General features: G+C 39.3%; 1 protein-coding gene across 2 annotated transcripts in view; it reads right to left on the reverse strand.

The window, feature by feature from the left end:
• Positions 1–361: 361 nt before the first annotated feature.
• Positions 362–27,247, reverse strand: part of LOC124394864 (roundabout homolog 2-like) — a 91,286-nt gene continuing 64,400 nt past the window's right edge. The window contains exons 10-27 of one of the 2 annotated variants that reach the window (XM_046863346.1): positions 26,408–26,489; positions 25,614–25,782; positions 16,626–16,792; positions 13,826–13,947; positions 13,521–13,737; positions 12,719–12,837; positions 12,434–12,611; positions 9,998–10,213; positions 9,604–9,646; positions 9,383–9,522; positions 8,001–8,240; positions 7,480–7,582; positions 5,705–5,917; positions 2,455–2,603; positions 2,189–2,332; positions 1,950–2,087; positions 1,580–1,710; positions 362–1,119 (exon numbers count right to left, since the gene is read on the reverse strand). In XM_046863346.1, coding sequence (XP_046719302.1) covers positions 1,108–1,119; positions 1,580–1,710; positions 1,950–2,087; positions 2,189–2,332; positions 2,455–2,603; positions 5,705–5,917; positions 7,480–7,582; positions 8,001–8,240; positions 9,383–9,522; positions 9,604–9,646; positions 9,998–10,213; positions 12,434–12,611; positions 12,719–12,837; positions 13,521–13,737; positions 13,826–13,947; positions 16,626–16,792; positions 25,614–25,782; positions 26,408–26,489 — 2,583 coding nt within the window. In that variant the 3' untranslated portion in view covers positions 362–1,107. The remainder of the gene's footprint in view (positions 1,120–1,579; positions 1,711–1,949; positions 2,088–2,188; positions 2,333–2,454; positions 2,604–5,704; positions 5,918–7,479; positions 7,583–8,000; positions 8,241–9,382; positions 9,523–9,603; positions 9,647–9,997; positions 10,214–12,433; positions 12,612–12,718; positions 12,838–13,520; positions 13,738–13,825; positions 13,948–16,625; positions 16,793–25,613; positions 25,783–26,407; positions 26,490–27,247) is intronic. The other variant, XM_046863347.1, reaches the window with a different exon arrangement.

Raw genomic sequence — 27,247 nt, forward strand, 5'->3', positions numbered from 1 at the left:
TAGTAAAGACCTATAACTGAGCATGAAGTAAGGAAAATATCTCAGGGTCTCAAGAGGGATTTTTGGAGGCAGTGACGCAAACACATATCTGGCCAAAAATAGTTTGAAAAATCCCACCATGTTGGCTGATTTTTAATCTTAAAAAAACTTTTACCACTTCACTTACTGCAGCAAATGACCATACAAGTGAATCAGTGTAAAGGCGGAAAAAAATATGCCTTGTGCCCAAACAAACTAAAAAAATATTATTTTTACCTACCCAACTGCAGTGGAATTAAACGTAAAAGAGAACAGTGTAAACAGTAACAGTGTCAGAGTTTAATAATTTAAACCAGTGAATAAAAACTATTTCTCAGACAAATTCCATTGTTTAATTATAAAAAATGTTTTATTTAAACATTTGCTTTATTGTGTTTTCTTGCACAATCCAAATTACGACGAAAGGACAAACAATTTTAATGCTAACGTGGTCAACACGGTCATCTCATTTGTATAATATTAATATGCTCTGCGTACTTCCATTCAGTGTTTGTAACATTAGCACTTCAGCTTGCACGGTTTTCTTTATGTGTATGTCAGCAGTGCAGCTCAGCAGGCAAGACTCATCTCTCTGGCGCTGATGACAGTTTTGCAGTGTGGACGGATTTGAAGCGGTGACGCTGGATCTTAAACTGATGTTCTATTCTACCATAAAACTGTTATGGGGTTTTGACGCAGAGACGCTAGTGTTACACAACATAAACCCCATGGAACTAAATGCAAACATCGAGGTATCAAGATAAATACTGTAGGAAAAGAAAAGACGTCCAGGAACTTTTTGTCAGACGAAAAAAATACAGTTGTTGTTCACTCAAATGAAGCAAAGACAAAAAATATGACGTGCGAAAAGGCAAAGGCTCAACATAAGAAGGGAAAAACTAACAGAAAAAAAAAATACATTGAATGAATAAATAAATGAATAAATAAATAAATAAATAAAAGAGGTGGATGGGGATCACATACAAGTGTATGGCTCTTGTGTTCTACTGGACATCATTTGCAATAAAAGTTTGTTGGAACACATGGCACAGCAGGACACCGAGAAGAAATGCATCATCGTTCTTCTACTCACATTGCGTTCTGCAAGCAAACAAATGTATGATTACATAAACTGCTAACGCAGGACCACCACAAACGTAATAATGATGTTTTGGCTAATCAGATCTTCATTATGCTTTCTTAAAGGCATGATATTTTATTTCAATGAAAGGCCAATTATGACCTTAGTGATTAAATGGCCTTTGCGTTTGAAGCACCAGTTGTGTTGCTGCACATCGATCTCTGTTACGCTGCGGCGTGTGTTCTGTGTGAGTAGTAAATGCTGTAATTAACTAATTTAGGCCTATTGAACCAAGCAGTACGAGAACACAAACAAACACACACCCATATACGGTTTAACAAAATGTTCAATTATATGTTCTTGTGTATATGATTTTGATATATGCATGATTTCAAGAAGCCTGATTCGATTAGTTTATCTTTCACGTAGAAGAAGACATGGACAGTCACAGGCAGAGTTGTGCTACGGTCCCCAGCTCACCTCTTTTTTCCTCCTGGTGCGGGAAGATGTGGAGGGACGAGAACATGAGCTGGAGGATGCAGGAGGAGAACACTGACTGGACATGTGATTCCTGGACTGCATGTTCACACTGTAATGGACCACCTCCTCATCTGTATACAAAACAAAAAACAAATAACACAGCATTCAGCTTTTACACACAAACTGCAACAACAGGAGCAGATTACAATTGTTTATTGTTCGAGTGCATCCCTTTGTTTGTGATTGACATTAAACATGGATAGACCTGTTTACATTCATCTGGTGTCCTGCAACCATTCAGTGCTTGATGGACAGTAGTTACAGGATGGGTGACTGAACCTATTTGTGAATGTGTAGTAGGTTTTCAAACCTTCTGTGCTGCACTGGCTTTGTCTTCTCTGATCTGCCCTCCATTCTCTTCTGGGATCATGTGTTCTGGCCTTTGACATGCTTGCCAGGTCCACCTGAGTGCCTTCTGCAGGAGGGGGTTCAGGCGGAGGAGGCAGATCTATACAAACCAATCAATTTACTACATGCCCTGTAGTAGTGCCCTGTACATGCCAATAACTGATTCTTTGAAGAAAAAAAAAGAAAAAAAAACAAACAAACCAAAAACAGAACATCTTGTTTGCTGACCTCCCGCTTTTAAGGTTTCTCTTCTCCGTGGTCCATCTCTGAATGATGTCTTCTTGGACCGTGGCTGCTCAGTGGGGGATACAATTGATCTCTCATGCACAAATAAACCAATCTCACCTATTTAAGCATAAAATCACAGATAGAAATATAATTACAAAATGTGTAATAGTCCTTTAGCCCATGATGGGTTACAATGATACGTATAAAGTTTAAATACAAATAATTGTTCGAGTGTTTACCTTTTAAGTGCTGAGACCTCTCCGCTTGGCAGATGTCTCTCCAGTGGCCTGGCAGACGGGGCAGGCTACCATTGTGTGATTCCAGGTTGGTAAATAAGCTTGGGTTGGGCTCAGTTGTTTTGGAATTTGGTGTGCATTGTCCCTTATTGCTGGTAAAGCACAAACCCAAGAACATCTGAATTACTACCCAATGATAACATTTGTGCGTATTTATCAAGATCATTGAGACCTTTAAGAATTAGCTCATAAATAAGCAAGGTCGATGAAAGAACATCAAGGAATGTGGTTTCTTTTCAGCCTGCACTTGTGAATACTTTCAACATTCTAGTCTTTATAAATATATACAGTAATCCCCCGCTTTACCACGGTTCCAAACTCGTGCGCTCAGTTTATCATGGAATTGCATTGGCCACATAACATAAAATTTGTTTGGCTGATTTTGCCGGTCTCTCGCAGATAGCACAATAGACCAAAAAACATAGGGAATTGTTTTTGTTGAGTTTTATGTTGAAATAATGAAACATTTAATTAAAATATAATTAATAATTATAAAGTGAAGTAAAATGTTATTACAGTTCAGTACTGTATACATAAAATAGCATTTTTTGGGGGGCGGATTTGGAACGTAGCCACCGGGGATAAACGGGGATAATAAAAAGATTAAAAGGAAGAAGAAAATCAATACAATGGATGCTACTATATTTTGATTTTTTACTCAGTGATTATAATTGTAACACTATGTTTTTTCAAAAGCAAAATATTCATTCAGTGGTGTAAATTTTTGAGTAAATGTACTTCATTATTGTTCTTAAGTAATTTTTTGGCTACTTTCTAGTTTTACTGACCCATATGGAAATCTGATAAAGAGTCATATATAAACATATATATATATATAAAATTATAGTAATATGTGAACATATATGTACATATTTGAAGTTTTATCGGTTGCTGGAAACATATATACTAAAGTCTATGTACTTCTTCTTCTTCTTTCGGCTGCTCCCATTAGGGGTCGCCACAGCGGATCATCCGTCTCCATACCACCCTGTCCTCTACATCTGCCTCTTTCACACCAACTACCTGCATGTCTTCCCTCACCACATCCATGAACCTCCTCCTTGGCCTTCCTCTTTTCCTCCTACCTGGTGGCTCCATCTTCAACATTCTTCTACCAATATAATTCATGTCCCTTCTCTGCACATGTCCAAACCATCTCAATCTCGCCTCCCTCACCTTGTCACCAAAACATCCTACATGTGCTGTCCTTCTAATAAACTCATTTCTAATCTACTAAAGTCTATGTACAAACATGTGAAAAACGTTTTTTTAACCTTATTATCTAATGTTTCTGTACATATATAGGATGCATACACTTTAATATATTGTGTAAGACCATTCATGATACATTAAAAATTCAGCATAATATATGATACACCTTATGTTGAGTTATGGAATTAGTTACTATGTGAAAATAGTGTCACATACAGTAGATGTTAATGTAGACTTTGCTCATGGGACTATTCAACATTGATGCACTCTAAGAGAGGAATTTGAGAGGTCAGCCTTGTGCTTATCTTAAGCATCTCTGCTGTTGAATGTAGATCGGCCAAATGCAAAAATGTAAATGCAGAAGAATACAATTATTCAAGCTCTTTTTTTAATAGAAGCAAACAATTAAAAAAAGATATATTTAAAATGCTATAAAATAACTATAATTGTTCCAAATTACTCTTTCATATCAGAACGTAATGGATCCGAAACCAACCTGATCAAATTACATACACTATATCTGATTTGCTGCTGCAAAGAGCAAATGTAGATGTTGCGCATGTGCCTTACAGGTATCTATACATTTGCTAGGTATGATTTTTAAGTACTGTGTGCACCTGACTTCAATTTTACGGTAGATGTATTGCATTTTCAACAATTGACACTGTCGCAAAAAAGCTTTACATAAATAAATAAATTATGGATATAATATATAACTCTATAAATATATAAAGATTATCTCTAACGAGCAAGCCAGTGTTTTTACCCTGCAAAACACAGGATCTAACAATTTTAACTCAGTTATAATTGTGCTTAATGGTACATGCAACATTTATGCATTTTTAAGTCACTTAAAAAAAAAAAAAGAAACAAAACACTTTGGTTTTCATGTTGTTAACTGATGCTATAAATTTTTTGTTTGACACCAACTTTGCTAGAAGGAAAGAGTGCAGCAACACCAATCTTTTTTTGGATAAAATTAAAGCATCTTGGTGTACCATGTTTATTTGGATCATTTTTGGCAATTCAATTGAATCCTACCAATAATTACACTTTGCACATGACAAGGGACCACAGTCTGTATATTCAGTCTCTGAAACTGAATGAACATCAACATCAGTCACTGTCATTTAATGAATTATGGCATAACAACAAATGCCCTACAATTAATGACCCATGAATAAGTAAGATGGATCAGAGCTAGCCAGCCATTTTATAACAGTATGGGTTGTCTACGTGCTAATTTTTTTAAAAACCAAGATAAAAGGCTAAAGAATCGGAAATATTGTACTGCAACGTTCTTAGCATTCCTGTGAATATATTTCTGCCTAGTGATATCTGGGCGTGATATTAGACCACAGACTAAAATCGAATATTTATCAACAGCTTGACAGGTGAAAATCTTTTTGGGGAAAATGATGAAAGCGTAAATATCCCTCTCCATTCAGGTTCATTACACCCTCAATTGTATTTCGCATCAGCACTGATGTGAACACTTGGGGTCCTTTACTCTGGGTAATCACTTGAAAAACTGTCACTGATCAGCTGCATCAATCTACACACTGAGATAAAAGACTGGGCTAGAAAATACTTGCTTTTGGTCAAACCATAATCCAAAATCTTTACTTATATAAAGCTTTTCCGCTAATACTTTCAGGTGGATGGCAAGAATTTCTTCTTTCAAAAGAAGCTGATCAACCTCACCTACTGCTAGAACATAAAATCAAGTATTGCCTTAAGAATAATTAGTGCAAATCTCTTATAAATGTCTTTAAATGCAAATTATTCCTTCCTTGTCAATATGCATAGAGGTTATATTCCATAAACCCAGTACCTGACCTGCTTGTTCTCTAGTCATGAATTTTTTCATTAGAATGGATGCTGATTTAGTTTGCTAGCCATCTGGAAATGTTGGCACTAAGCAGGAAACATGGGGGTTAGTTCTGACATGATGTGTAGGTGTGCAAGTATGCATGTGTACCGTAGCAGTAAGTCAGGACGCTGCAAACATGGATTAACTAGCATTCGTTCCTCATTGGGAGATGGATTTAGGGTGGATGTGAATGGCTGGTTGTAGGTGGTAACTCGCCCACAGCGCTCTCCTCTCAGAGGCAAAGTGGCTGCATTCTCCAAACCCTCCATTTGATAAGTCCTCTCTGGCGAAGGAGCACACCAGTCTTCCTCGTCCTCACACCTGCAGGACCGTGAGACAAAGGCATGTACCGTAGACATATTATAATCCTGAAGAGGATCCAGTTACCACAGATCGAAATGACCTAGATCACTGAAATTGGAGACCCATTTAAGTGCTATTGGCAAATAAACATTATATCAGGCCACCCACTGAGACCTGAGGTAATTATCCCAGAGCATGACGGAGAAGCAGCCCAGCAAATAAATGGATCAACTATCAGAAGACCACAGACCCTTGGGCTGTTTGCGGATTTATGGGCATTACATATTGAACACTGCAACGAAAATCTTCTTAAACCCAGCCCACCACACAGGGCAATACTGCAAACGTGATGTGAGAAGAGGAGTAAGTTAAGTTGATGTGTCTCATTGTACAGTGTACTGCCAGCAGCTGTTAGAAAGCGGCTATGCTCAGGTGGCCTGTGCCTCATGCTGCTTGTTTTTTTCTAAAGCTTGGACTTGGGCTCTAACTTCATTAGCTCCTGTCATTATAAGTTATAAGCTGTCACTATAAGAAGATAAAACGGGTCCTTTATTTACTCTCCACCTGCGTTCTGTCCACTGAGAGCAGTCCAGCACAAGGCTGGCTAATTAAGAAAGATGTCAAAAATAATCGTGAAAAAAAAAAAAAAAAAAAAAAAAACACTCCAAAGGAAAATTCCGTATAAAAATGAATATTCAGAGGACTGCACATATCAGTACAGCATGCAGTTGAGTGCAGAAGCTTTTTCCAAGACATGTACACAAACACTTTATACTGTCAAAAGATGTCCACACCTGAATTTACACCCATATGTGCTGCTTCCCCAAACTGCCGAAAGTAAAAAATTGTTTAAAATGTACCACAGCTGTAGCATTGTATCAGATTCACTGGTTCCAAGAAGCCAAAACCTCTTCGAGTAAGGTTTATAAAGCCATGGTTTTCTAAAGCTGGTGTAGAAGAACACAAGTGGTCTGCATATCACTTTTGGGAGGAATTGGAACACTGGTTGCATGCCAGGCGTTCTGACCCAACACCAGTGCCTGATTTCACTAATGCGCTTATGGCACAATGAGAACAAATCCCAACAGCTGCATTCCAAAAACTAGTGAAAACCATTCCCAGAAGAATGAAGGTCATTCCAGGCAAAGGGGGTATTAAATCTAAAATGGGATGCTCAACAAGCACATATGGCCAAGTGTCCACAGAAGTTCATACAGAATAATAAGAAACATACATATGTAATTTATACCAAGAAGGCATTCACAAGTATTCATTCAAACCATTTCACCCAAGTTACAAAAATGTTTAAATTGTGCAAGATTTTAATATAAAGTTATTTAGTTATATTTTACTTTACAGTATAGAACTATTTACAGGTATTTTCCCTTCTAAAATACGGGGAATACAAAGTTTTACACAATTATAAAAATCTACGCGTTCAGGACTACTCATACACGTCTCAAAACAGTGCTACATTTTGAACTTTTGATTTCAAAACATGGTGCTGTAATCTTATTCTACCATATAAGCCTTAGTAATTTATCTGTTGGCATTGTGTAAGACATGCTGTTGATTCTGACCTGGACTGCTGTCTCTGATCTCGAGTACTTGGCGGCGGCAGGGACAGAACATTGGACCAGTTATACGTCGCTGACTCACAAGGCTTCTGCATTTCCACATTAGCTGGAATAAATAAGTATCATTCATTTAGATTGGTATAATTATATATAGACAAGACTGGCTTCTGCTAGTATTTAATAACTACAACTTACGTTCAGGTCACTTTCATTTTATATATTTTTTTTTATTGTGGACTACATAAAGGAAATGTCATTAACTGTGTATATAGTACAAATAAAGATAATGCTCAAGTCATGACAAGGTGAAAGAGTATAAAATTTGCAATTAATGAGCTTTTATTCAGCTTAATAAAATGTATAAATAATATTAAATAACAGAATAAAACAGGATATTGATTATTCTAAAACAAAGCCTATAATTCTACTGCTACTAAACATTGCCTGAGTCAAGATGATAGAGCATGCTATATAATAAAAAGACCATGAGTGTTAAAACAGAAGGTGAAATTCAGTTACAATACCGTTTCCTGTCTTTGGATATTGGAGTTGGGCATATTCAGCTGTACTGAGGTCAGACTGAAAGCTCCACTGATCAGGGTCAGGTTTGGACAGGACCGGGGAGCTGGTGTAAAGGTCATGTGAGTAAACACTACTTAGGTCATGCTGAGACTCGTTATCTCTGTCTATAGTGCTGTAGATGGCGCCTTCGTTGGATGTTGGGCTGAATTTTTGATCCTGCCTGAGGAAGTTTGTCCCTGTAGCTTGACGACAAAAGAATAAAAAAAATCAGGTATCTGCAAAAGTGGCAGTCAGATTTATAAATTACACCACAGTAAAGAAAACAAAAATCTATAAAAAATTATTAGCTATACCCCTGTGCAAAAATTTGAATTATTAAGCATTTAATGGTCTACATCTCATCACTGATAAGCAAGAATAAAAGAACTGTTTCGGGAGAAGCTGAGAACAGACAAATTAATTTGTATTGTTTACTTGTAGATAAAAGATAACACTCATGATGATTCAAATATTTTATTCAACTTTAATGAACAAAAAACCCACATACTTCGGTATATACCAAATAAATCTTATGGTATGTTTTGTCTTTAAAATGTCAGTCATTATTCGATAATCTGCAACACCTGATGCTGATCATCAAGAGCCTGATAACAAATGCATAAATAGAGCCAGGTTTGACAGAGCAGGGAAACATTTATAGGATTTATTAAATTCTTGCTAATTTCCTGCTTGATGGTTTCTTTCTTTCTTCCAAATATTGGACCTTAGACCCATTTTTTTTTTTTTGCCCCTGGACTATATATTCAAATTCAAACTTGTTTATCAGCTTCTAAGTTGAAAAATGTTTGTACTTGTAGTTTGTACTTCATGTAAGTTTAAGAAAGCGGTCAGATGCTCGCAGGACAAGAAAACCTGGTTCATTTCTATGACAATAGAAATCCTGAATACATATCTATTTGAGGCCAATTAAAACTTGAATGATGTAGGTCAGGTTGAAAAAAGTCAAAGCCAGAGTTCACAAACTGTCCAGCCAGTGCTGGCATTTACAACTTTGTTGTTTTTTCCTGCATATTCCAATGTTTCTGGGGACATAATTATACATTTTGTATTTAATGTAAGTAAGAATTGGCCATTTAGGGTTTAAATCCTAACACAATATCCATTAACCAATGTGAAATATATACAGAATAAATCGAACTATTAAAATCTGCGATGCATTATTAGTTTGTTAATTTACAGTAATAAGTTGTTTGCTAGCTAGATGGTGAACATTAACCTTAATCCCACACACTCCATCGCATGTCCCCAAACCATCAGCCCAATCCATCTGGGAAAGGTAAAAAATAAATACCATCACTTTGTCATGATATGAGAAGACTCTTACTGTTGTAATATCTGTCTGTGGAGTCATCTTTGCCAGTGCAGCAATTTATAGAGTCTTTCCTGTCCTGGTTGAAGTTGTTGTTTGGCCAAGAATCTGCCAGCCAGGGATAGTTTACTATGTTGGATCCAAGCATACAAGGCCTACAGAGAAAGGTCATTATAAATGTTTTGACAACAATGCTTTTGCGTGTTTTAAAGTATAAGCAGATGGAATTTCCTTACCTTCCATTGCTGAGTGCTGATCCGTCACCATTAGAGAGGCCAACTGGGACAAAAAGGAAGGTTAATACTATTCATCTCTAGCTCTATTGAGAATACGAGTAAGTAAAGTCAGAAAATAAATTAAGGCATTATGTTGCTGCCAAAAATCAAGGGACCAGTGCCTAATTACGACTCTTTAATCTCTTTGTTCAGGCTTTCATTTTGTGCACATATTTAAATGAATACTGCAGATATTTTAGTGTTCTTGAACTTTAAGTGCAAAATAAGAATAGATTAGTGTGTCTGTTCCCCAAAATTGGGTCAACTTTAAGAATCGTGCTTAAATATTAAAATACTGCAATTGTTCTCTGGCAGAAAGATAATGGCAGTGCAGTAATATTTCATTTTAGGATACCGGCAGGTGTGTAGGCAAAAGAGGTAGCATAGTGGCCGAGCTCTTTCCTTCTCTTGTGTTTGCAGTAGATCCAGGCACTGAAGCCCATCAGCACCATCCAGCAGGCTGAACCCAGAGTGGCAATAAAAGCTGGTTGTCTGAACAGTACTGAGATGTGCTCTGAAAGACTGCTGCTGTCATCGTTCAGCACCGGCAATGAGGGCTCCCCCACTGGGGCTTCAGAGAGAGAGAGAGAGAGAGAAATAGAAAGAAAGAAAGAGAGAGAGAGAGAGAGAGAGAGAGAGAGAGAGAGAGAGAGAAAGAGAGAGAGAAAGACAGATAGAGAGGGGCATGAGGATGACACTTTGGATGTTCAGTGTCATCGAGTAGAAGGTAGGACTGAATGTAATGTTAGATTTGTCAGATATATGGGATTCTAAAAATATGTGATAACAGCACTGACATCACAACAGTAGTGTCAAATTAGCGATACGATATGTCATACACCACCGGAGCAAAATCCGTCAGTTTAATGATGGGTACTGCTAAACTGAAAGAAAAAAAATGTAAAATTACAATTCAGTTGATAAATAATTAAGTACTCATTATGCTAAAGTGCAGAATGTCAGCTTTAATTTGACAGCGATTGCATTTGTATTGGTTAGATGAAATAACAGTGATGGTATGGCACACATATACTCCTGGGCAAATAGGATTTATGGTTTTAACAACAAATAATGGGGCAGACAATTAGTTGGAAATAAACTAGTCTTTGTAAAGAAAAGCGCCTGATAACAAGCCTATAGGACCAGCCCCAGGGAGCGATCCACGGTATTCGTTACATTCTTGCTAATTACCTGAACAGTGATTTGTTGTTAGGAACGTAACACAATATTTTGAAATGTGCGGATTTTTTCTCATGCTCAGGAGTGTAGCTTTACCTACTTATAATCAGAAAACCGCATGTGAAATAAGATTCAGGACAGATAATACATTTTCATTTCTCAGCTTTTCAGTATACGATTCACCTGACAGTCTGCACTTCAATAATAAAGTAAGGTTAATATAGTTCATCTCAAGTGTTACTGTGAACGTTTTATTTCAATGTTAAGTGAAATGCCAAAAGAAAAATGATCCAATCAGGATTTTTTTCCCATAGTGGTATCTGAATAGATACAGTCTTCACACATTAGATGGACAGATGGCCTCGCATGACTGATTAACCACCTTCATAATTAATAACTGACAGTGGAATGACATTTCAATCATACTTTGTGACCCAATAGTATGGGTCATCGTGGAGAAAAATGTCAAACTTCTTTTAGAAGGTCTTGACCAGTTCATCTTGTCAGACTTGAGCAAATATTTTACATACAGACAATTTTTATTTATCCATTTTTTAAAAAGTATTTAATGGATGCCCATTAAAGCAGAAATTAAACGATTTGGTCATGGGTTTCTACCACTGAAAAAGAATAGCGATAATCAGCAACAAACAATCAGCAAAGTTTGCAGGATTTTCACCAAAAACTGCTGTATGATATTTATGATCCACCAGCAACCTCTGATTTCCTGATGTCGAATGCACCTTATTTCCCTTGGCAGCTATTCATGTAGTGTTGCTCAAAAAGATGTCTTCTTTTTATTTTTATAGTTGTATGTCAAGTCTCTGTAATGGATGATGTCAGTGACCAATTATATTTGTTAAAACAGGGTTTCCCCGGACAGGGACTTTGCAAGATATAAGGAGTTTCAAGGGAACTATAATAAAAATATTAAGGATGCATTCAATTAAAATAAAAAATAATTAATACAGTAATCCCCCGTTTATCACGGTGGTGGCGTTCCAAAAAAACCCCATGATAAATGGACGCCACCCCAGAAATGCTATTTTATGTATACAGTACTGTACTGTATTAACATTTTACTTCATTTTATAATTAATAATTATATTTTTATTAATACATTTAATTATTTCTACATAAAACTCAATGAAAACAATTACCTATGAGCTTTTTGGTCTATCGTGCTATCCGCGATAAACCAGGAGCGTGAGATTTAAACCGTAGTAAAGCAAAATATAAAAAACAGTAATTTGGTATATACTTTACAAACTAAACCTGATTAAAATATTAATTTGCTTAAAGTTAATCCAAAATCTAAATAAATAATCCTTAAAACAACCAATCATTTTTATTATATATTTTTTATAATCTAAAATGTTCTTAATATTTGGTATCATAGAAGGCAGACCTTATGTTAATTTGACTCGCTATTGCCTGGCTCTTGTAGTGCAATAGCATTAATATCACATATCTGTCAAAGTTCATCTATCTGTGCTCTGGAGCACTATGAACATGATTTGTAATTGGAGAGGAATTTTCTCCCATTCAATCTGTCACATCCAATAAATGTCATCCTGAGCTCCAGAGGCAGCTGTCAGCGAAAAGCACTTACTGATGAGAATAAATACTGGCTCGCTGGGTTCTCCAGCTCCTGCTTTGGTCACTGCAACCACCTGCACGCTGTACAGCATCTCGGGTACCAGGTCATCTACCAGCACGTGGAGGACTTCCCCAGATACGCTTTGGTTTAACTGCATCTGAAGTCCAGACACATTCCCAACACACCACACCTGCACAGGACACCAGAATGGCATCATGCTCAGGATTCTGCAATTCGAATTTCAAAATGGGGCATTAAAGTGAAATGTGTGTAGATAAAGCAGACAAGGGCTCTTACCCTGTACTCCAAAACTGGTTCATCCTGGATATCAGCAAAAGGTGGCTCCCAGGACACTTGCACTGTCGAGCTATTGTCCAACTGAACCACACTGACAGCTTGAGGGGGGCCACTTAATGCTAAGAAAGTGGAAAATGAAGAAGCTCTGAGTTTATCTCTGTAATTGTTCAGGATAGCACTGAATGTCCCATTGACTCACTTCACCTATTTCAATTCTATAGCAACACAACTGTCAAAATGATGCTATAGTTTTCAATATGTCTTAAATTTCAGTTCATCTCAGTTATCAGCAATATAATAATAATAAAAAATAATAATCTGCTTAATAGAGCAGAGGACTGAAAGATTCATATATTATAAATAAAGGTAAGACATAAAATGCTCTTTAATTAAATTTTTGCTATTGTAACAAAGCTTTTCATGTTTATTCGAGGCAATGAGCCAAGCTAACGCTAAAAAAGTCCATGGTTTTTAGTTTGTTTGTTTTTTACTTTTGTTTGTTCCATTCTCCTTTTGCCCCAAACAGTTCATTACAAAACCCATATTGAGTTAAACTCATATTGAGACTTAGCGTCAGACTAAATGTTCAGAGCTTGTTTTGATACCTCTGGCCTAAAAAAACTTCCCAACAAGATTTCTTTGTCAAGAAATGAGGTTGGGTCAGATAACTGGAGTTGGCAGCATGGTTAATACAGGAACCGGTACATTGTAGGTGCAGAAAACAGTGTTTCTACCTGGAGGCTATCTGGTACATGCTGAATAAAACCAGAAAAGGAATTAGTTAATATGAAAAAAAGCTTACCCTCCTTTGGGGTGCAAAACACAACTAGCTCACTGTCAGAGCCCTGGAACTCTTTGAAGTAGGGCCTCAATTTGAGCTCGTACTCGCTGCCTCTGCGCAGCTCTGATAACACTGCTGAGTGTTTGGACGCTGCCTTTATGTCCTGAACCAGCCAGGCACCGCCCGACAGCCTGTACAGCAGTCTGTAACCCTGAATGTAGTAAGGCTCACGCTCAACCTGAAATAACAAAACACTCTATGTGTATGTAAAGTTTGCTAAGCTGAAAAGAAATGTGCTATTCAGATGATAAAGCTGCTGTTCTTACAGTCCATGTGATCTGTATGCTGGTGGGAGTCAGGATCTCTGGAGGATGCAGATACACCGTGACCTCAGCTAAATCTGCCTGCACACGCCTGTGATCGATTGGTGCACTGCCGGGACTGCCATCTGAAACACACACACAAACGTGTAAACTTGATTACACCTTTTCTTCGCTGATAAAAATGGGAAAAAAAACGATTTGATTGTTTGGAAACACTAAGAGCAATTTATTGATATAGAATTATATTTTGCTGCACAGTAGGCTCACCAAGAAGACAACACATACTTGTACATAATGCATATATTCTTACAAAAAGTCTTGAAAGATTTGCACTTCTGTCTGCTATCCTTGACTTCCAAGGTGCATTGGAAAAAATCTTTCCTAAATAGCCTAAAGCAGTGATGACCTGCGCACCTCAGTGAATTGTTTTTACTTTATTAAAAAAAAAAAAATATTTCACCATTATTTTTTTACTCATCATTTTGTGCCCGGAAGGCAGAGTTTGTACTTGACAAAACCTGGCCAGTGGTCAACAGCTCCTAATTTGACCCTCACAATCCCTGATCTACAAACTCCAGAATCATGACATACAACAGTTTTGGTGTACTGCAAGAGTTACAAAATAACATGATATATCCTTCAATTATGCAGTATCAAGATCATACAGTGTTCCTTAACATTACAGTTTTTATATTGTCCTGTCTTATATTGTTATTATACAATCGATGGAATAAAATCACAAACCCACATCATTTACAAGTATATAAATTCTACAGATGTTGTCTTTCCTTTATACCACATGTATGGAACATGCTTAAAAAACATGTTGCAAGCTTAGAAAATCCTGCACACTTCTTAAAAGTTAACGTGCATGTGCATCGGATACAAGTTTGCATTTGCATTGAAAAAACTACCGTAATTTTCGGACTATAAAGCGCACCCATGTCTACACTAATGTCTAATGTCTACACTAATGTACTTTACACAGGCTTTAACGAAAGACACGTTACACGCGGTGTACGGGTGAAATACGTTGCGCTTCCTTAAGGAGCATAGCGGTATTTTGGGAATAGCATGCTGCCGCATTTTTCCGCTATTACTGCATATTTGGAGACCGAGGATTATGTGTTTATTATTTTCTGAAGCTGATTTCTAAGTTTCTTTGACTAACCCGTAACGCTGTTGCCAAGAAAAAAAAAGCACAAGTTTTGGAAACCTGTCTGTGCTTATATGATTTCTGTTGTAACTGGAGTTAGCGAGCTCTCCCTTCACCCAGACTCATTGTCATTGTTCACTGTCTTCCTCCTTCCTTTCACAACAATTTCTCTCAGGAGTTTAACTTTTGGCATCGTCGTGCGTTTAAAAATCAACCGATGGAAGTTTTTTCTCCCGATGCCGTGCAGCTCAGAACACAGGTGAGGTGCGTTTTTTTCGTTTCCGTTCGGAAATTTCGTTGGTCTAATGTTATGGGGTTCAGTTTTTTGGCTTGAAGTTTGGGAAACCGGGAAAATTAATAAATTAGCCGCTTCGTCGTTTAAGCCGTGGGGTTCAAAACGTGGGAAAAAAGTAGCGGCTTATAGTCCGAAAAATACGGTATTCATTTCTATATAATTCTTAGATGCGCGCTATACTTTTATTATTTATAAGGTAAACAATATTTTATATGTAGAATGATTTCTCCTCGCTAAACTGTTTCTCAAGCGCATTCCCTCAGAACCACTGCTGCTACTGTAGTTGTCACGACACTATGGAGACCGAGGCATGTCGTGAAAGTCACATAGGATATAGATTAACATGGCAGAGGTAGAGCTGCATCCTCCTGGAGATGAAACACGAAAAAAAAAGGCTGGATTATTTAATCTTTTTCTTTTTTTTTGCACTCACAAAGGCCTGCTTGTGAAAGGGCCTTCCATTATAAGTCAGAAAAAAGAAAATTCATGATTTGCTGTCTGTCTGAAAGACAAACTAAAGAAATAAAAGCACAGTATCTGTACCATACTGCTTATACAATTGCATTTTTTTTTTTTTATATTGCATTATATTGCTTTAAATTACATTGTGTTGAATCAAATCAAAATGGGGTCACACTGCATCGTAATGGGGTGAATTGTATTGATAGTTGCTTCATACTGTATCTTCCATGTATTGTATTGTTCTCTATGAATCCCTACTGCAAATAATGAGGTCTTTCATATACACTATATTAATCTATGTGTCTCTCTTTCTCTCGTTCTCATATACTTTTCATCAGGATCTGATTACAAACTGAATTAATTAGGATTATGCCTGTTTTGCTATGTGATGCATCTGTGACAGCTTGATCAAGCCTGTCATTCAATGTGTGAGGAAATCACACTTAGCTAGCAAGGTTTAGACATCTTTTTTTACACTGGGTTTGTTCAACTGGCTCCCTGAACAACCTGATCTTTGCAAGAAATTACCATCTTTAAAAGCGCTTTTCAAAATGTAACTGACAATAAACTTTAATTTAAATAAATATGATATGTGATATGATGTAGAGGGTGCCAAATACACATATTAAGTATACTTTTATTAGCAGTTATACCGAAATGTTTTTATACTTTTGATTCAAAAATAATGATAATGCATGGCATCCAATCCCAGTGCAATGTCAATGAAATCGGTCTTGCTAAGCCAATCATATTCTGGTTGCAACGGGTGTCAGATGTATTTATATCTGTCTTGATTATGACTGTTAATGGAAAGTGTAAATAGGGCTTTGAACTCTGCCGTATATAAAAAATGCAGTAAATGTCCAGTTCCCGCATTCATTCACACTTACCTTGTGTTCTGACAGGCTCTGAGATCGGGCTTGGGTCACTTAGGCCATATGAGTTTACTGCACGCACAATGAAAAGGTACACAGTGTTGGGGAAGAGACCAGATACTGTGTGCTTCTCTTGCTTCACCTGATCTGCAACGGTTTGCCACGTGCTTCCCACTGACTGGCTGCAAAAAAACAAAACAAAAAAAATTATCAATCAAGTAATCAAAATTCACTATATGGACAAATGTTTCTAAACACTTGACCATATGTGTTTTTTGAACATACCATACTACATTTAGTCCCCAGACTGCTATTCTTCTGGGAAGATGTTTTACTAGATTTTGTATTGTGGTTAGTAAAGTCAGGTACGGATGTACTGTAGGGTGAGGAGACCTGGGGTGCAGTCAGCATTCCAATTCATCCCAAAGCTAAATAGGCTTGAGATCAAAGCTTAATAACTGGTGACTCAAAATCCACTACAACCAATGTAAACCATTTCTTCATGAAGCTCGCTTTGTGCACAGGGGCACTGACATGGAATTTTTGTGCACACAGCTGATGTGTTGTTTGCTTAGCTTAGGAGCATTCTCATTCGGCTCTTCAGGGAGTCAACTGTTAGCATTTTAGCCATGTGGCTATGCGCTCCTGGAGAGCGCTCTCCGAGGAGAGCCCTCTCCCTCACGGCTCCTCACCAAGGTAAAGTGGGACCGGAAGTCATGGGGCTCGCAGATCTAACAGAAGACATGGAGACAAATGAGTCCACTCTGGCCTCTCCTGCCTGGTCTGTTTGACGTTTGTTCCCCGCTGGGAAGCAGGCCCTTGGTGCTTTCTTCTCCTGGCGCGAGCACGGTGCTCCATATTTTTTACTCTGAGGAGAAAAAAACTTTGGAGGCTAGTGAGCAAACAGACTCCTCACAGCCCATGCTGTATAAGGAGCTCCTGGAGGTAGCGACGTGGGCCGAGTCCAAGCTAGATCACCCAGTGATCTGGATGAGCGTTTCCTGCGCCCCGTGACACTGCCTCCATGCCGGGGTTCAAGGAGTGCGGCTATGGGGTGATGCTAAGGTGCAAGAGACACTAGCTAGCTATCTCTCCCCCAGTAAAGCAACATCGCTAAGGCCCCAGTACTGCCTACTAAACCATTGAGAGCACTTCGGTCCTAGTAGGCAAGGCTTACGTGGCAGCGGGTTAGGCTGCGAGTTGCATAGCCCAAAAATGGAGCATTCCCACTCAGAACCGCCGAGAGGGCCCAAGGGCGCCCTACATCAAGGAGGGCAGTGTACACCTCATTACAGGATGCCCATACCTTCTCAGCACCACCATGTTCTTCCTGTAGAGACTTCCTGGCAGCCTGGCTGCTGGACATGTCTCAGTGGGTCCTGCGCATGGTAGGGAAGGGCTTCCCTGATTCAGTACAGGCCCCCCTCCCCTGTTTTAATGGGGTGTGTCCCATTTTGGTGGGACCTGTGCAGGCTCTGGTCCTGGAATGGGAAGTGCACGCTCTCCTAAGGAAAAAGGACCATCAAGGTGGTTTCTTGCTTAGTCAGAGAGTCAGGCCCTACAGCCAGTACTTTTTTTGTTCCGAAGAAGGATGGGGGATTGCGGCCGATTATAGAGCTGCGCTTCTTGAACCGCTCACTCATGAGGCTCAGGTTCAGGATGCTCACCCTCAAATAGGTCGTGTCTCAGATCAAGTCCTTGGACTTGGTTTGTCACAATAGATCTAAGGGACGCCTACTTAACCACATAGCCATCCTTCCCGCTTCCAGGAGGTTCCTGAGGTTTGCTTTCGGGGGCGAAGATTACTAATACCGGGTTCTCCCTTTCGTCCTAGCACTCTCACCCCGCACCTTCACATAGCTCGATCAGAGCATCAGGCGGTCCGGCATCAAGATGTTGTTTTCGCCTGCATAAAGGAGCTAGGGTTAAGAGTTAATGCAAAGAAGAGTGTGCTTTCTCCAGTACAGAAAACCACCTTCTTGGGTGCAGTGTGGGACTCGACCGTGATGCGGGCACAACTGTCTCCTGCCCGGATCAAAGCTATCCTCACAGCAGTCAGAAGAGTAAGAGAAGGCCAGTCACTCACTGTGAAGCAGTTCCAGGTGCTGCTGGGTCTCATGGCGGCAGCGTCCAATGTTATCTCACTTGGCCTCCTCTATATACCCCTCCAGTGGTGGTTCAGAGACAGAGGGTTCTCCCAAAAGGGCAGTCCACTCCGTACTGTCAAGGTCTCACGGCAAGCCATCCTGGGACCTCCTTGTCATCGCGTAATGCTAATGATGGACGCATTTCTCATGGAGTGGGGAGCAGTCATGAGTGGCCACACCGCCCAAGGTCGGTGGAGCGAGTTACACCTTTCAGGCATGCCTGGAGATGATGGCTGTGTTTCTGGCTTGAAACACTTCCTCCTAGACCTGAGGTATCACCATGTGCTTGTCTGTAAGGACAACACATTGATGTCTTAGAGCAGTCCCCCTTTTCTAGGCAGGGCCGAGGCCCGGAGAATGGAGGCTTCACCCCGAGGTGGTGGAACAGATATGGCAAAGGTTTTCAGAGCCCAGGTGGGTCTGTGTGCGACTCAGGAGACTTCGCACTGTCCCTTCTGGTTCTCTCTCTCTCAACCAGCCCCACTATGGCTGGACGCCATGGTGCAGACGTGGCCAAGGCTATGCTTGTACACCTTTTCCTCTATCCTGAGAGCTCCTAAGAGTTCTAGAGAGAGTCCGTCTCCTTCTGGTGGCACCTCATTGGCCGGGCAGACCATGGTTAACAGACCTGGTGTCCCTCCTCAAGGGACCTCCTTAGAAAATCCCTCCCAGGAGGGATCTCCTCTCTTTGGCAGGGGGAACCCTGGTTATGGAAGCTATGGCTGTAGCCCCTGAGGGGGGCACAGTTTCTAGCTGCTGGTCTCTCTGTTGAGGTAGTGGAGACCATCCTCCATTACAGATCTTCCGCTACAAGGAGGTCGTAGGCCGCTAGATGGCACCTGTTCACCATGTGGTGTAAGCACCACCAGTTAGACTCAGTTAATTGCCCGGTTCGGTTTAGTTCTGGAATTCTTGCAGGAACAGTTTGCCACAGGGTTGGCTCAGTCAACCCTGAAGGTTTACGTGTATGCTATAGCGGCTTATTGTACCCCGCCCACGGGGCAGATACTGGATCATATAGAGATAATATTCTCTCTGAAGAGGGTCGGGGACCTGGCTCTTTCCGTGGCCCCATCTATCCTGGAGTTTACCCCTGGCATGTCCAGTGCCTTTCTCTACCCTAAACCTGGGTATGTACCAGGCATTCTGCCCTCCTCCTTTCCTAGCCCCCAACCAAGAGAAGCAAAATCGACTGTGTTTCTCCACAGGATGAGTCAGTGGAAAAAGTCGGAGCAGCTGTTATGCTGCTATGGCCCTCATAGGAAGGTTTTCCTGCCAATAAGCAGACTCTCAGCAGGTGGATAGTGGATGCCACTTCCTCATTTAATGAGTCCTTATGAGCCACTCCTTTCAAAGTCAGTGCTCATTCTACCATAGTATGGTGGCCTCTACTGCCTGGTTCGTTGGAGTATCTCTCCAGGACATCTACAACGCTGCAGGCTGGTCCACCCCACTGACCTTTTTCAGGTTTTTTGACCTCAACACCAGAGCCACTCATCCCCAAAGCTTTGTGACGCAGATCTCGTTCCCCCAGGGAACGTCTCTAAATGACATATTTAACCCTAGTTCCCTGAGGGAACGAGATGCTGTAACAACATGCCATATTCCCTGCATCACTGCGGCGCATTTTTTTTTTTCAGAAGCTAGTGTCGCTCTATTGCTTGCGCATTTTCTAGCTTCCTGGTTCGTGATGCCGCCCTGGTGGTGACGTCCCGACTTGCCATTGGTCGGATTTATTTCGTGATTCAGAGCGTGAGCAACGTATTTGGATGTCCAAATACTTTTGTCAATATCGTTTATATGTTGTTGCATTTTAAATGTTTATGAATGCCCATTTTTTTATTCTCATGGCAAAAAAACATTGGATTTCATGACTATAATGCATGTACAAAAAAGATCATTGTATTTTTTGGTATGAGGAACAGAGTGGCAACAATTTAAAATAAGACTGAGTTTGTATCAACACACTTAGCAAATAAGAAGTTCACTGATCACTATAACATCTAAGATTCACTAAAGATTTAGCAGTCCGTGTTAGCAATGAAAAAAAAAAAACAGTATATGGACTATTTAATATAAATAACAGCAGTTTAATTCCAAAACACAATAATGTGAAAATCACACTAAATTAGTGGAACGGAATTCTCATGGGTCATTACATAGCATACTAATTATCCCCCATCATACTGCAAGCAAAAACATGTTGTTCAATGATTGAAATTGAGTTTCTTTGCAGAAAGCCATCTCTGCCACATCTGTTTTTGAAAAAATCCTTACATATCATGGGAGACTTAAAACCCTATGATTGAGAAATGTAACTAAATAATCTACTCCAACAGCAAGAAAAATAGAATTCACATGTTTTATAGATAGAGGCAAAAGTGGACTCCTTGAAACATGTTGCTGAGATATTGAAAGACTTTTTCTTTCAAATTGGTCATTTGACAAATCCAACCAACATGCTCTGCCTTATCACATGCCAGTGATAAATGCTACACAGATTAGCCTAACACCCTTGGTGGCTATGTCAACATTTAATCAGATAACTTATTTTTCATTTGGGCATCTGATTCAAATTCACAGTAATTGGCAAAAGTATTTAGTCAGGTTCATTGCACTTTTTTGTCTTTAGTTGTCTTTTATGGTTTTCGCTACTGTCCTTGTTTCACAATCAGGTTATGTTTCTCGTTATTGTATAGCTTTATTTCCATGTGTTTGTGTGTTATCGTTGATTAAAGTTTTTTTTAGACATTTGCGTTTCACCTTTGCCTCATTACATGACAGACGGAAAGTATATAAATGCCTAAGTGATTTTAAGAAATTCTTGCCTATTTACCAGTGACGGGCCATTAATTTGGTACCTGGGCCTTCAGTGGGGACTTACCCAACTTAATCCACCTCTTAATACCACCACTATCATGTTGCAATTATAGAAACCATAAATACTATACAAAAACGCAATATAACAATGCGTGGCATTACAGAGAAAGGCATTTTGCGTATGGAGGGTGAATACCATTTTTACTAAAGCAAGAAACCCAGTTAGGACAACTCCAAACCTCTACACTACAACCACAACAGTGCCACCTACATCATCTGAAGCCGTTCAAAATCAATATTTGTCTAATAACATAAGAAAAACAAAAAATTACACAAATAAAATACAACCTATTCACCAGAGATGCATAGTCATAATGCTTACTCATATAATTTGCACCGATCCACAAAGGCTGTAAGCCAGTGGTACCAGTAGGCAGTGGTATGAAAGTGGCATAAACCCTTTCCTGGCCTAAGACAACCTAGTTACAGTAGTTTCGGGGTTGGCCGACCTCTTCTCACAATGTCTAGCTTTTCTGGAAAAGTCTGCTTAAAAAATGTATTTTTAAGTATGTCTGAGACCAAATCAATTTCTCTTTCTCTGGTCAGCCATTATGGGTGTAAAAAAGTCTAACTCAGATGTATTAATGTGTGCAGAGTGCTACTGACGTGTTTTGCTAGTCGAACTTGGTTGTAACAGTTTCGCTCTGACCAACGAATCAGAGGACGGAAAAATGCTGACGCTATTCTTGGCCAGCTAGCTGGCCCTGTGAGGGAAATTTGAAATCAGATTGGTTAAAGAAACAGACCCATTGCTAATATAGTCCAAGGTAAAAAAAAAACAGGCTACTGAGTTAGAAAGCCCTGGGCAGATTAGAATAAAATGGCAGCACACAAAGGCTGAAATCTGATTGAAATCTAACATTCACATACACGTACTGGAAGCAGTGCAGTCAAGAGAAACACTACGAAATTAAGAGAAATAGACTGTTGGGAATAAATGAATACAATTTCATGAAACAAATATTAGAATTTAGGTTGAAAATGTAGGTCAGTGCTTTTGATAGTGTTTAGGCCAGCACAGAAGGCCTTGCTGGCCCTGAAGACTGACAGAGGAGAAAACATTACTCTCTCAGAGAACCAGAGAGCACAACTAATTTTATTCGACAAGGGTGTCTGTAAGACCATGTATGTGAAAGAGGGTAGAAAGCACTTTTGTCCAACAATGTTACATTGCCTTGTGCAGCATGAAAAGCAGTTTGGAAATATACATTGCCTGGCTTTATGTGTCAGAAAAACTACACCACACCCTTAATACTGATAACAGAGAGTTAGCTACAATTTTGAGGAAAAAATACAAGATTTTCATAGTATTCTTTTTTGGTAACATTTATGTTAATGTGCAATCATATGAAACTGCTTATAAGAAATTGTATAAGACTTGTGAAGTTGCACTTTAGGTGTGAAACGTGTCTAGCCCTTGCTTCTGGACTGAAAAAGTGTTTCTGAATGTGATAACAAGTGCACAAATTTAGACAAAAAAAAAAAAATGCACAAAGAAGTCTCTGTGGCAGTAAGTTGGCAGGTTTTTAATGAAGTCCCTTTTGAACCACTTTACCTACACCAGGCCAGAGCATTCACTTTCTCCCTTGAAAAAACATGAAAAGATTTGGCTTGCACCCAATCAAAACTGCAACAAGCCAGCCTCGACCGGCAAATCATACTGAAAGTGCTGCTGTTTCAAAACTCTCAAACTCTATACTGAACGGTCGCTGAAAGAATCTATACACACACTTCCACAAGAGAATGAAGGACACACTTGTGGCGAGTCTTTGTACCACACTGAGTGCCACTGAGGACAGCAGTGTATGTGCAAAGTTTGTGCAAAATACAAGTGTGAGAAGGCCACGCTATAAATCAGAGCACAGCCTTAATAAGGTGTCAAAGAAAAACTAAATAATGACTTGACCTCTGTTCCCAACCTTGCTAAAACCCCACCATAAATGTACTCTTGCCCCAGACCATATCTGTGGATTTTCTAGCAAATCCAACCAAAACATACATCTTCAAATATTCATCTTGTTTTGAAATCTGTAACTAGTTTTAACAATAGTGGTAAATTCGAAGCCATTTTTACTCCTACGGTTATTCTCAGCACTAAAATGACTTTAATATTACCTTTAATACATCATCCAAATCAAAACCTTACCGAGAACATAAATATCCTTTTAAAATATCTTTTAGACCTGAACTTACCAAAAGAGTATGGCCTTTAAAGAGATTATGCAACAGAATAGCCAAGCCTCTCCAGTTTAGCCAGAGCCTCCATCAGCATGACAGCCCCTGAATAGAGTTTCTCCAACAGCCATCACCCTAATGAGACCTTTTCGACAATACGCAACCATTGTGAAAGAGCAACTGAACAAGCTAGCACAATGACTTGTGATGGATGGGGTTAGCCCTCTTGCATTGTGTTTGTAACTGAAAGCCGATTTGCATGTAATAATGAGTTTGATTACCAGTGTCGCAACACTTGGTGCTAAAGTTAATTATATGAATTGAGTAACGATATCTTGATGTGCTTATATACAACTCAATTGTAGAAAACAGACAGAAAATAAAGAGAACAAATTCATGCCAATGAGGTGCTTGGAAATTTTTCCATTCAGCTGAGTCAGGTGTGCTAAATCAAGGAAAACACAGCATTGTGCACTGCCATGACCCCCCTGAGACCGGTTAAGAAGCTTATTTTAACCAAACCATTACTGTGTTCTCTTGGGCGCACACTAATCTTGGCACTAAGCTGGGCTGAAGCACATTGTATTGTACAATAAATGTGACTGATTTAAAAAGAAAAAACCTCTTTAGGCATTTCTGCAAGGAGTCATGTTGAGTTAACATTTGATGTTAAGTATAAAACACTATGGGACATGCTTTTATAGAAAAATAATCAATGAAGTGTCGTGATGTGACCCAACTTGATGCTGCAACTATCATGCTGTAACTATTAATTGATCAGCAAAAACACACTGCACTTCATCCATCCCCAAGAATATCAAGACTTCTACCAAGAAATTGCCAAACCCAACACCTAACTGATCAAAACCCCCTATACTGTATTTCTATACTCTCTCCCGTTACTCTCCTTCTGTTGGGTCGTTACATCCTGACACCTTCCTCCCCACACTTACCTCTCCCTTGTCCCTTAACGAGGCTATCCGGGGAGGTGAGGATCATTGAACCTGGATCATACAATTTTTGTGGAATCTTGCCTTCCCTTATACTAAAGAAGCTGCTCAGATGAGAAGTGAAACGTTTCGATCTAACCATACAGAAGTCCATATAGAAGTCCTTAACATGACCTAACTTACTGATAATCGCACCTAGATGACTGCGATTCTTCACAGACACATGCTGTCTAAAAATGTATAGTTACATTTCAAATCCACAAAGTAAGTAACTTCCTGTTATCACTTATGTAATAGCTATAAATAGTGCAACAAGTTTTCTTTTCCTCTTGAATTAAAAAAGCCCTGGAAGATGGAAACAAAAAGCCTTCTGTCCTGAAGACTCTGCCATGGTGGAAAAAAACACAGACGTCTGAGACATCTAACATGTTAAATAAATGTTTACAGAACGCTTCCCTCTTATCAACATTACATGTATGTTTTTGTTTGCTCAATATTAACACATTTTGAAGCAATTTATTAAGCTTAGATTAAGTATAGCATCTGCCATACAAGTCCCTGTGAATGAGCTGTTACTCTACTACAGAACGATAATGTATTAGAACAAGTGCATTAATATGAACCTGGGAATTGATTTACAGACACTAAACACTTTCTGTCAGATGTGCTGTGAGTTTTACAGACTGTTAGAGCTTGAACTGAACAGGCGAAAAAAAAAAATTTCCACAACATTTAAACATTTGTGATTCACAGTCGCAACGTCACACTACTCATTACGCTCGCAGACAGACAATACACACAGAAGGTGCGAAGTTGTGCGAAAGTACCAGAATAGATCTTAGCAGGTTTACCTGAAAGCCTCGATAATGTAGGAGGTGACAGCAGCGCCTCCTTCGTGCTGGTTGGGCTGCCACGTCAGCGTGACGCTGCTCTGGCTCACGTCCGTCACGGCCGGTTTCAAAGGCGGACCGGGCAGCTGCAGGGCCTGAGAGAGCCGGACCAGGGACGATGTCGCTGTATCTGTAATGCAGGCATGCTTTGTTTCACTATTCTTGTAAGGACCTTCAAGTGACATAATTATAAAGGCAACTAAATCTGACCTTTTAGCTCTTTTTAAATAAAGCTGCAGTTTTATTTATTTTCGTAATAAATCTGTCCTCATGAGGGCCAGCAAAATGTACCCATAAGGTCAAAGCTGTCAAATTCCTATCCTTGTTTGGGCCAAACTACCAAGATACAAACACACACACACACATGGCTCATTGAACTCAACCTTATGTTTGTATGCCCCAAAGATCCAGGAAATTCAAACCCATCCAAGTGCATAATTTTACATAATTACCATGGGCATGCTTAAATGACTTATATATATATATATATATATATATATATATATATATATATATATATATATATATATATATAATTATTTTTTTTTTTACCTGCTTTCATCCTTCACTTGACATGCCCCTTCTCTCTCAGTGGACTTTCTTTCTTTTATATTTTTAATATGTATCATTTTACATTATTACCTTCCACTTGTTTTCAGCATGCACCCTAAAAGCATGGATAACATTTCAAAAGGCATGTGCTAGGACACATAATAAAAAAAATTATCATTGTGAATAATTCTTTGTTGTCTCACCTCTTACGGTGACGGTGCCACTCCACCTTGTCTCTCCTGCCGAACTGGAGGCTACACAAGTGTACATCCCTGAGTCGGTCTCCTAGCAACAGTCAAGGCCAAATAATCTCACTTTATGGATGAAAGCAGGCAGAGATAATTGCAAGCAGCACTCTGTATCCAAATGGAGCAGATCAAATGGGACATTTGGGCGGACACAGCCTGTTTGCTTAGAATTAGAGGTCACCCAAGTTACTGACAAAACATTTCAGCATGAGTACATGACTTTGTCGAACAGCAGGAAATCAGGCCATACAGGCCACTTTAAATCATCTACAGGCAGCTTTTGAAACAGCATAACCACTTCATTGATCCATGTGATGGGGAAGTGATGCCAATCTATATCGACACATACACCCTGGTTATGCACTCACTGGCCACTTTATAAGGATCATTCATGCAGTTATCTAATCAGCCAATCTGACATGAATGCAACACATCAAAATAAAGCTAATACAAAGAGCTTCAAATAAAAAAAGAAATCAGATTTCGAAAAAAACCTTCTGATCCACTGGGAATATGTGTTTCCGCTCACCACGGATGCAAAAGCTGGGTATTTGGGTTACAGACAGCTTGAACCAATTGTTCACCGGCTATTTTCTTTGGTACGCTATTCACCTCTTCCATTAGCAAGGCACTTCTGCTTGCAAAACTGTGACTATCTGCACAGTGACAATGACTTACTGCTGCTGTTTGGATGTTTTTTCTTTTTCTCAAGAGTTGAACTAACAACCATGGCCTAACCAAGCCAAGTCACAGAAATCAGAACTCTTGATCTGTATCTGCATGCTACTGCCTCAA

This window comes from Silurus meridionalis, chromosome 12, assembly GCF_014805685.1.
Source record: "Silurus meridionalis isolate SWU-2019-XX chromosome 12, ASM1480568v1, whole genome shotgun sequence".
Lineage (NCBI taxonomy): Eukaryota > Metazoa > Chordata > Actinopteri > Siluriformes > Siluridae > Silurus > Silurus meridionalis.